This window comes from Trachurus trachurus, assembly GCF_905171665.1.
Source record: "Trachurus trachurus genome assembly, chromosome: 14".
NCBI lineage: Eukaryota > Metazoa > Chordata > Actinopteri > Carangiformes > Carangidae > Trachurus > Trachurus trachurus.
This window is the reverse complement of record NC_139903.1, coordinates 3,552,362-3,563,563: the sequence shown is the minus strand read 5'-3', so window position 1 is coordinate 3,563,563 and position 11,202 is coordinate 3,552,362. Positions and strand designations below refer to the sequence as shown.

Here is an 11,202-nt window from a genome sequence, read left to right as displayed (position 1 = left end):
ACTGGATACAAACATGTTTCAACAAGTAAACACTCTGAAAACTCTTTACATTCTTTCATGTCAAATGAATCCACTACATTAATTTATAAAACTCTGCAGAACACTATTTCGTTTCCTCATAGATCTTTACTTGTACTTGAAGATTGCTTTCTGTCGATAAAATATCTCCAAACCCACAATTCAAACTAGTGGTAAAAAGCTATATTGATATTCTTTTCATGCTTTTCAAAGAAGCCAAATGAGTAAAGAACACTTCAGCTTTTCATCAGCATTTCTACTCAAACAAGTAGAGCATCTCTGTGCAGAGTGCAGTCGTTCTTGCTCATCCTCACTTCACATTTCAATTTCTACACAAGCAACACATTTCTAGCATAGGAAAAGAGCACTAATCCACATAAGAGGGGGAAAAAAACACATGAGCAGTAACATCGAGCTTATTTCTACACCACAGGTCTTGTGGGAAGCGTAATAGGAGTATAGTTTGTAGCTGTGTGCTCCTCCTCAGTGGTGTCTGAGCTTCTTGTAGAGGACGTACGCTGCGCCCACAGCCCCGACCACGACCACGGTGAGGACACCCACAGCGACCCCGAGACCCACCGTGGAGTCTGAGGCCCCGTCCGAGCCGGTTGAAGCTGCTCGCATCACAAGCAAAGCACAAACATGTAGCGTGACTTTCACACAAACAAGCAGACATGGTGCAATAGAAACTCAACTATGTCAGCTATTTAGAAAATCATATTAATAACATACCTTCCTCTTTAGATGTCAGTGCTGAAAGAAAGAGAAATAAATCATTAGACCATGTCTGAATAGAGAAGAAAAAACACAGTTAAACTGGACTTAGTCTGTGGTGAAGTTGCTATTGAACAAAATATGCTCTCAGCTGATAGTAACATAGGTTATGACACAAGAGTTTACATGCAGATTTCGCTGTGATTTAAAGGGATACGCCAACATTTTTTTCCCCGTGTCTTGCCTCACTCCCGAGTCCATGACCAGCAGATAGACACCATCCTTTCGACTGTGCGTGCAGTAACGAGGGAGATAGAGCTGTATCGCCCGTAATTAGCTTAGCTCAAACACTGGAAGTGTATGGGTAGTGTTAGCCTGCCTCCACCTAAAGTCATCAGAGAAACTCTTCAGCAACTCTAAACGGAAACCGGCGGGCCGATCTTCGTCTCAGAGCTGACAAAACTCTCCGGTAAGGCATCTTGAGCGGTCAAATGCCGCTAACGGGACGAGATCGGTCAAAACGGAGGGTTCAAGCAAAGACGGTTTATTTTGGTTCAATCTAGCTACATGGAGGGTAGGTTAGCTTCCTGTTTCAAAGTAAAAGCACAAATTCTATCCTCATGGTTTTCTGTATGTAAAGGGCAACGGGTGTTTTATTTTGTGAAAGTAACCGGAAGTGCGTTGGTCACAACAGCTAGCTTGAGTAGCGCCGAATTCGTCCGAACAAAATTGTAAACAGCTGGTATTTAGACAAATTAACGACACACTGCTGATCTAAACGGCTACTTTCTCACCTAAAAATGTTTGAAATGTCGATAAAGTGATATATTTACAGAGTTTAGAGCTAAAATGAAATCAGCTTCTGACTGCTGATTTCGGCTCGGGTAGGAGGCAGGCGAACACTACCCATACACTTCCAGTGTTTGAGCTAAGCTAATTACGGGTGATGGGATCTATATGGTGTCTATCTGCTTTTCATGGACTCGGGAGTGAGGCAGACATGAAAAATGTATTAGAGGTGGTTTTATAGAAAATATATCATATTATAATGTATATTCCCTTATTGCAACACTACCATCTTCCACATATTTTATACAATTTTCATTAGTATCGTTAATATTATACTTAAACACCAACAACAACAAAAGAAAGAAATCATCACGATTGCACGTAACTGCATTAGTAGCATTGCCTGTTGGTGTGTTGTACAGTATGCACTATCTCTCTTTTCTTTCATTGGGTTTGCCCTGTTATCATGATCATTGTTGAAAGTTCACTGTTGCCAAGCAGCCAAACTTACTGTTATCATTCCTGGTGACGATGGGAACCACCGAGGAGAGGGTGGTGGCCTCTGAAACACCGGTGTTACGAACATCTCTCCTCCTCCTGTTGCCACATTGCTGTAGAAAGAGTTAAGCCGATGAGTAAAGAGATCCCAGCATTATGGGGTAAAATGGGCTGGAGGCTTTTTTTATTTATTTATTTATTTATTTATTTATTTTTAACCATTGCTCACCTTCATCCTTGGTGCAAAAGAGGAAGTGACATTGTACTGGGCTCGAACAGTGGAGGCTCTCAATAAGGCATTTTGGTGTGAGCTGAGACCCCCCTTCCCCCCTCTGGTCTTGTTTTCTTTGGTTTATGTTCCCTGTTTGGGTTTTTACTACAGTATGTACTGCAAACTGTGGATGGCATATAACCATCTGATAGATCTAACTAAGTTATGCTTCAATATAGCCATGTTTCCATCCAAAGTGATTCGAATTACTGGGAAATGCGCATTAAAAGAAATTCGAATCGTGTGTGTTTCCATCATCATTTTCCGATGCGATACATCTCGATGCGCATCTAAACAGCTGATGGAAACGCACCTAATGACTTTTTTTCCTTTTGCATTTGTGACATTGTATGTATTTTACCTACTTGCCTTTTGTATTTCTATGATTTATTTATTTTTAGTTACTATATCTTCATTTTATTTTTATGTTTTCATTTTATTATCATTTTTACTCGGCATATATGTGTGTATCTGTGTGTGTACATGGGTATGCACTTGTTTATATACGGTAATTACTTTATTTATGTGCTGTTGAATGATGATTGTTGTCCTCCAAATCTCAATAAAAAATTGATCACAAAAAACAAAAACATTGCTCACCTTAAAGTCGCTGCAGGTGCTGACCTCACAGAGCCGGGTGATGCAGTGGAGGTAATACGTCGACACCGTCTGGTTCTGTTGCTCCATGAACCTGAAGGCCTGGAAGGAGAAGCGAGCGTGGTGACTGTCCCCGTTCTCGTGAATGGTGGTCATCTGGTCCTTAGAGCAACTGTTTGATAAAAAAAAAAAAAAAATAAAAGGTGTTGTGTTGGCCAAACATGCATGGAGATCATGCTTCCCTTTAGACTGAGATTTGACGACTTACGAGACAAACAGGTTGAAGAAAGTGGAGTTAGTGGGATGAGGAGAGATGGAGGCGTAACACCGGTCCATGAGGACATGGTACCTGGTGGAAGGTGAACAAGAGGGTTAGTTTCATGGTTTTTTGTGACATAAACTTAATTTAAGACCAACTACTCCTTCTTCTGTGTGGATGCTCTTACTGGTCAGTCAGGTTGGCTGCTTTGACCTGGACGTAGACGTCTTTCCTCAGCTCTATTCCCTGCTGTGGAATGACCAGAGGAGTCGTGTAGTTGACATCCTGTCAACAGAGATGTGCAACCATGGGTGTAACTTATGGTTATTACCAGTACTCATGTTTTTTTTTTTTACATTTATTTAACCAGGCAGAATCATTAAAGGGATAGTTCACCCAAAATTCAAATTGCACTCATTATCTACTCACCCTCATGTGGACTAAGGGCTGGGAGAAGTTTCAGAGTCCTCCGTGGCTTCTCTGAGTTACAGCGGGGCTCCGTGCAGCAGTAGCCTATTTGTCCATATAATGGTTGTGAATGGTGCTCACTTTTCTTCGTCCAAAAAGACACACCAAAAAACATCCAAATACCTCCATGCTGCTCGTATGTAATGTCCGTCTTGTATTGAAGCCCCAAAATGCGAAATTGTCCCGAAAAAATTAAATAAGCTTGTTTTGTAGTGGAAGCTTCTCGAAGCTCCTCTTCCCGGTTCGTCAAAATTTTTTCGGGACAGTTTCGCATTTTGGGGCTTCAAAACAAGACGGACATTACATTCGAGCAGCATGGAGGTATTTGGATGTTTTTTGGTGTGTCTTTTTGTTACGAAGACAGTTGGTATCCATTTGCAACCGTTATATGGACATGCACTGCTACGCCGAGACCCCCTGTAACTCAGAGAAGCCACGGAGGACTCTGAAACTTCTCCCAGCCCTTAGTCCACATGAGGGGGAGTAGATAATGAGTGAAATTTGAATTTTGGGTGAACTATCCCTTTAAGAATGAGTTCTTATTTACAATAATGGCCTGACACAGTTTGTTCGGGAAGCTGCATGCCACTTTATTTAACGTCCGTAACGAAACACATACTGTAGGGTCTCGTGGACATCAAGAAACACAGAACTAAATCCTGACATAAAGGTGTTGCAGGGAGAACACAACAACAACAACACGCTGGTCTGAATGACTGAAAGCAGTTTGGTCCCACCAAGAAACATCTCTTGAGTCTTGTCTCAACTTACACTGAAGAGCTCCATGCTCAAAGTGCTGACGAAGCTGCCATTGTTGTCCCTCACTGCGATGGACGAAGCTGACCTACACAGGGGAGGATGAAAGACAGTTTGACGGCTTCCTACATGTTACTGAACACCACAGGATTATCTCTATCTACACAGGAGTGGTTCTCCTACAACAGTCTGAAAAGAAAAACGAGACTGTGATAAGAACAGATCTTATCGGTGTCACTAAAGGCAAATACCAACATGACATACTGTAGGAAAGGATATTTTGATTTTTGAAGATTTCCCCCCCCCCGTTTACCAAACCTAACCAGCTTAGCTTATTTGTGTTTTAGATAGATAGATAGATAGATAGATAGATAGATAGATAGATAGATAGATAGATAGATAGATAGATAGATAGATAGATAGATAGATAGATAGATAGATAGATAGATAGATAGGTTCCAGCAAGCAGCACAACACCGATCATACATTAAAAAGGCACAGATAGATATAGAATATAAAAATAAATATAAAAATATAAAATATAAAGTGCAGTCAGGGCTAGAACAACAGTAATAAATACATATAAATACATCAATCCTAATCTAAATTTTATGTTGAACTCTTGATTTTTCAATTCCTTGCGAAAGCAGATAATTAATTACACCATCCACAAAGCCAGGGTTGTTAAAAAAAAGCCAATGCTTATACACTGCTGCCCATAAAGTTGGAATAAAATATTTTTTAACCTCCTCTAATGAAATGAATGTGACAAATTGATTTATTTTTGATAGATTAAGTGTTTCTCTTCTCAAAACATTATTGATCAATCTCTTCCAAACATATCACTGTGAAAATTAGATGAAAAATAACCTTTATAATAGGAGTAAAAAGAGGAATGTGTCTGAAAACCTTGAAAACAGTGTACATATAAGTCCGTTTTTGCTGCAGACAGTAAAAGAAGTAACTTATTAAACCTGTGGCTTGTGTTCACCCCTAATTTTAAGAGGATTTTAAACAATGCTCAGAGTAGCTAGAGTAAAAAATGACATTGATGTTTTGTTTTTAACTGGGGGGAAATAGTGGAATCTCTCAATAACCAAAGCAGAAGTTGAAAAGAAAACTTACCACCGGAGTGATCAAAGAAACAGTCTGTTTCCCCCCCAGCATGTAATGTAACAATATGTCCAGATTAGTAACCTACAGTAAACAAAACCAAACAAAAAGGATCTTACACTTCCACCTGGGTGTTGTTGATGAGATACTCCAGAGGGTAAGCGCAGGAGTAATAATACTTGAGCTCGGCGTTGTAGGTGACGACTCCCGTGGTTGGATCGTGGGAGCGCACCACCCCGCTGACGTTAACCGTCTGGATGTTGGAGAAGTCGGCAAAGATCCCCGTGCCGGCTGCACTGGTGGTCTGGAGGCGACATTTACAGCAGAGTCAAGCACAGAGAAGAAGGGGAAAGAAATGGGAGAGGATGCTTTGAGAGATGGACAGAGTACTCGACTCCATTATCAATGAATTACTACACTCAAAACTCAAAATCTTTCCAAGAATATTTGTCCTTTTTCTTGTCAAAATGTCTCATTTTTAGTCAAAACTAATCTCTTTCTACTTAAAATAAGACTCATCACCTAAAAATTTACTTGTTTTTAGATCATTTTCACTTGTTTCAAACTAATTTTCACTTGAAATAAGTAGAATAATCTGCCAGTGAAAGCAAGTTTTTTGTGCTTGTGATAAGGAAGAAAAACTTGCTCCACTATCAGATTTTTCTACTTATTTCAAGTGAAAATATGCTTGAAAGAAGTAACAAGTGTCTAAAAACAAGCTACTTTTTATATGATGTTTCTTATTTTAAGTATAATGAGATTTGTTTTGACTAGAAATGACATTTTGACTAGAAATAAGACAAATATTCTTGGTAAGATATTTGAGTTTTTGCAGTGTATAATTTTTTCTAAATTAATTTAAGGACCTTTTAACTCTTGTTTCTGAGAATTAACTCTTTGAAACCACCTGCACTGATGTGCTTGCTTTGAGAACCACAATGTTATATAAAGCCTGCAGAAACACCTATAAAAACAAATAAAATGAATGGGATCATAAGAGGACAGCAATTGTCATTTTCACGACTCGCGGTAAAGTTTTGAGTTGACAAACGCAGTCGAGAGCGTGGCTACTTTGGCGTATGGGATAGGGATGATGTATTTCCGCTTTTAGATCCCAGTGGAGAGCGTGCACTGTGATAGGTTTCCTTCTTTGACAAACACGGCTTGTGTCCAATTGTTTTTAGTTTTTTTAAAAGAGCAGACCTGAAAGTAAGAACTACTTTTCAGCCTTCCTAGAAATTAACTAGAGTAAAAGTTAAAATATTTGTCTTGGAAATGTATTCAAGTCAGAGTAATCTACCAAAGAAATCTAATACTCAAGTAGAGTACAAATCCTCTGGATATGTACTTAAAGGGATAGTTCACCCAAAATTGAAATGGTATTTGGATGTTTTTTGGTGTGTCTTTTTGTTACGAAGACAGTTGGTATCCATTTGCAACCGTTATAAGGACATGCACTGCTACGCCGAGACCCCCTGTAACTCAGAGAAGCCACGGAGGACTCTGAAACTTCTCCCAGCCCTTAGTCCACATGAGGTTGAGTAGATAATGAGTGAAATTTCTATTTTGGGTGAACTATCCCTTTAAGTGCCTCTACTACTAACCAGAAAGTTGCTGCCGCAGGCGTTGGTCATGTTGATGGGGAAGGAGAACCTGACAACGGGCGGTGTGACAGATTCATCCACGGTTCCTTGACAGTCCGGGTTGTCGACGACGTCGTTGATGACGAGCAGAGACTCGTTGTAGCCGGTGTAGACGACGGGGCAGATCAGGATGGCCAAGCTGATGGTGGACGTCCCGCATTCGACCGAGATGTCTGTGTATTCTGTGAGACAAAGGCAAAGATCTCTGCAACCACACTGCAAAAACTCAAAATCTTTCCAAGAATATTTGTCTTATTTCTTGTCAAAATGTCCAATTTCTAGTCAAAACTAATCTCTTTCCACTTAAAATAAGACTCATCACCTAAAAATGAACTTGTTTTTAGATAATTTCACTTGTTTCAAAGAAATTTTCACTTGAAATAAGTAGAAAAATCTGCCAGTGAAAGCAAGTTTTTTGTGCTTGTTATAAGGAAGAAAAACTTGCTCCACTGGCAGATTTTTCTACTTATTTCAAATGAAAATAGACTTGAAAGAAGTAAAAAGTGTCTAAAAACAAGCTACTTTTTAATGTGATGAGTCTTATTTTAAGTATAATGAGATTTGTTTTGACTAGAAATGACATTTTGACTAGAAATAAGACAAATATTCTTGGTAAGATTTTGAGTTTTTGCAGTGTGCATCACTTGAAATCTGTATGGTCAAAATCAGAATAATGTGCTTCACATAAACCAAAGCGGAGGAGAACACAAACGTCTTCTCTTGAACTTTGAACGAGAACATAAAAACCTCAGAAAAAAAAGCTGCAGCAGACATACAAGTACGTACCTGGACGTCGAAAATCGCTTTGGCATGTCAACTGACTGCTCTTGGCTACCATGGAAACCAGGAGAATAAAGCTGAGAGGGCTCATCTTAACCTTCCTTGGTATGGACATACAAAATATGAATAAAAGTATGTCAAAAGAATCCCAAGTTTCTCTAGTGTTGTTACCTTCCTTGGCACCGACTTCAACTGTCTCACTGTTTCCTTGCCTCTGTGTGTGGAGCTTTGGGGATTCAGGTTTATATATAGCTACGACTCTTTCTTAGGATTGGACAGAAACAAGGTCAGTGTAGTTTGGTGTGTCCACCTTGACTTCACTGTATGGGAACAATTCTTTTGTACGTCGTATTCCTCTGGGGAGTTACTACCTCTAAGGTATATGGTCCATGGAGATGCCTGGACAAAGGAATTGGTGAAACCCTATGCAGCCAAAGTTTTCATGGGGGAACAGAAACAACGGCTCAGCTTCTTTTTGTTTAAAATAAGAGATTCCCCCTGGAATGCAAACATGAGACTTCATGAAGTAAGTGTTAAATCCCTCAGGATCACATCCAATACTTTGATGCCATTTTTAGGTGAGAGTCCATGTTTTAACAATAACAGCAATATCCTTTTGCATGACACGTCACGTCAATCGTGATAATTCACATTGTGTTCTGGGATCTTGACAGGTGTCTTCTGTCCTGACAGGTGTGTTCTGTTCGGGTCATGGCCTGGTTCTGACCCAGTTCTGACCCGGTTCACTGCAAAAACTCAAAACTTACCAAGAATATTTGTCTTATTTCTAGTCAAAATGTCATTTCTAGTCAAAACAAATCTCATTATTAAAATAAGACTCATCACATAAAAAGTAGCTTGTTTTTAGACACCTTTTACTTCTTTCAAGCATATTTTCACTTGAAATAAGTAGAAAAATCTGACAGTGGAGCAAGTTTTCTTCCTTATAACAAGCACAAAAAACTTGCTTTCACTGGCAGATTTTTCTACTTATTTCAAGTGAAAATTAGTTTGAAACAAGTGAAAATTAGTTTGAAACAAGTAAAAAGTGTCTAAAAACAAGTTCATTTTTAGGTGATGAGTCTTATTTTAAGTGAAAAGAGTTTAGTTTTGACTAGAAATTAGACATTTTGACAAGAAATAAGACAAATATTCTTGGAAAGATTTTGAGTTTTTGCAGTGTCCTGACCCTGTGCTGACCCGGTACTATCTGGTTCTAGTCGCTACGGCGACTGATACAAAGAGCATTGAGGTGTTTATGGTTCTACAAAGGATTCTCTTGGTCTCAGGTGCATTCTAACAGGTGTGTTCATTTTGAGGACCGTTCCAATGCATTTCCTATGGGACAAAAAAATCTGAGAAAGTTTAGAATAGAATAGAATAGAATATGCGGTAACACTTTACTTGAATAGGTATTCATAAGATTGACATAACACTGTCATAATCATTACATAACAGCTGCCATAAACATCAATGAATACTTATGACAGCTGTCGTTAAGTGTCATTCAGTAAGTTATGTCACTTTTGATGCAAAGTTGACATTGTTTGAGATGTCCTTGTTGTGAGAACTTGACATCATTTCTAAAGTTTGGCAATTAGGTCTGCTACATGTACAGAATCCCCTTGGAGTTGTAATTTAGCCCTGTGTAGTTTGTCTCGTATATGTGAGAATTATGTAATAAAGGCTAACACCGCTATAGAAACAGCAGTAAACATGCTGCACAGTAGAGTTAACTAAGAGGGGCCTACCCTCTTACCAGACCCCCCATGAGCTTGAATAGCAGCTCTTGATGTCAAAGTAAGGTCCTTTACTGAGACTGTTACCAACTGCACATAAAACCAATTATTTCATTAGATGCACAGTGTGAGTTTGATTATAAAGTTGAAACAGTATTGAAATTAATTGTGGTCATGATATTTCTCTTGCACTTGCAATGCATTGTGGGAGCAGCTAATTCTGCCTGTTTCTGTTTTCAGTACCCAGCTGCTATATCAAACAGAACCCCCTCACATCTCATGTATATGAAGACCATGGTTCATCACATGTTATGCTGATGACACACTTGTGCATCTTCAACCTGCAAGCAGTTATGAATTTACCATAGGGGGACAACGAGGAGTTTCTCCATCGGCAGAACAAAAAATTCCACGAAAATAAAAAAGTCTCACGTTAATGTGGATGAATCTACGTTACCACTTGTTAATGGGCCCATTTTAGATAAATATATCGTTTTGTTTCTATCGTTATTTTGTTATTATTAGTGGTGGTGGAAATGCTGGGCGAGCCAACCAGCGTTTCCTTACACTGCAAAAACTTAAAATCTCACCAAGAATATTTGTCTTATTTGTAGTTAAAATGTAATTTCTAGTCAAAACAAATCTCATTATACTTAAAATAAGACTCATCACATTAAAAAGTAGCTTGTTTTTAGACACTTTTTACTTCTTTCAAGGATATTTTCACTTGAAATAAGTGGAAAAATCTGATAGTGGAATAAGTTTTTCTTTCTTATTACAAGCACAAAAAACTTACTTTCACTGGCAGATTTTTCTACTTATTTCAAGTGAAAATGTGTTTGAACAAAGTGAAAATGATCTAAAAACAAGTATATTTTTAGGTGATGAGTCTTATTTTAAGTGGAGAGAGATTAGTTTTTACTAAAATTGAGACATTTTGACAAGAAATAAGACGAATATTCTTGGAACGATTTTGAGTTTTTGTACTTTCGGTTTCACGGACGCTGCCCGGCGAGTCATGATAATAACGCCACCGAATCGCCGTTTATGGTCGCAACTATGGCGGTATCTGATCGTCTTCAAACCTCTGACTTTCATTGTTGATGAATGAAAACATTCTTGGCAAGACGTCCGCTGTGTGCCGGTCCAATAATTTCACCGTGCGCTGGGAGGCTCATGGTAAATGTAGTGTGAAAAAAACACTTCGCTTTCCAAAACTCCTCGTTGTCCCTTTAAAAATATATTACTTAGCTGCCTATTCATCCATTCCTTATCCTCAGAAAGTGGGGGAAAAAAACAAACCTTTAAGAATTTAAAGTCCAAAATAGATGTTGAATGTTTTACTGTTCACTCTTGCACAGTTTATAAATGTTCATAGACACCAGGGAAAAGTTACACAGCTTTTTCTATTGCAGATATTTCCCCTGTTTGTATTCAGTGTAAGTCTGTGGTCGCACATATTGTTTATCTGAGGCTGTTGGGAATTGTTAGGACCCCGGTCTGTCCATAGTTCTTTATATTTTACTGGTGTATATATAAAAATGCTGTTTTTATTAG

At 38.7% G+C, this 11,202-nt stretch overlaps 1 protein-coding gene across 1 annotated transcript; it reads right to left on the bottom strand.

Annotated features, from left to right (window-relative positions):
• Positions 1-501: 501 nt before the first annotated feature.
• On the bottom strand, positions 502-8,021 carry LOC310997307 (zona pellucida-like domain-containing protein 1; the record flags this gene model as incomplete). The annotated part of the gene is made up of 10 exons (XM_083986983.1): positions 502-632; positions 751-771; positions 2,033-2,132; positions 2,891-3,059; positions 3,156-3,236; positions 3,334-3,431; positions 4,386-4,458; positions 5,603-5,787; positions 7,088-7,308; positions 7,913-8,021. The coding sequence occupies 10 exons, from the start codon at positions 8,019-8,021 to the stop codon at positions 502-504; spliced, it is 1,188 nt and encodes a 395-aa protein (XP_083843109.1).
• Positions 8,022-11,202: the final 3,181 nt, after the last annotated feature.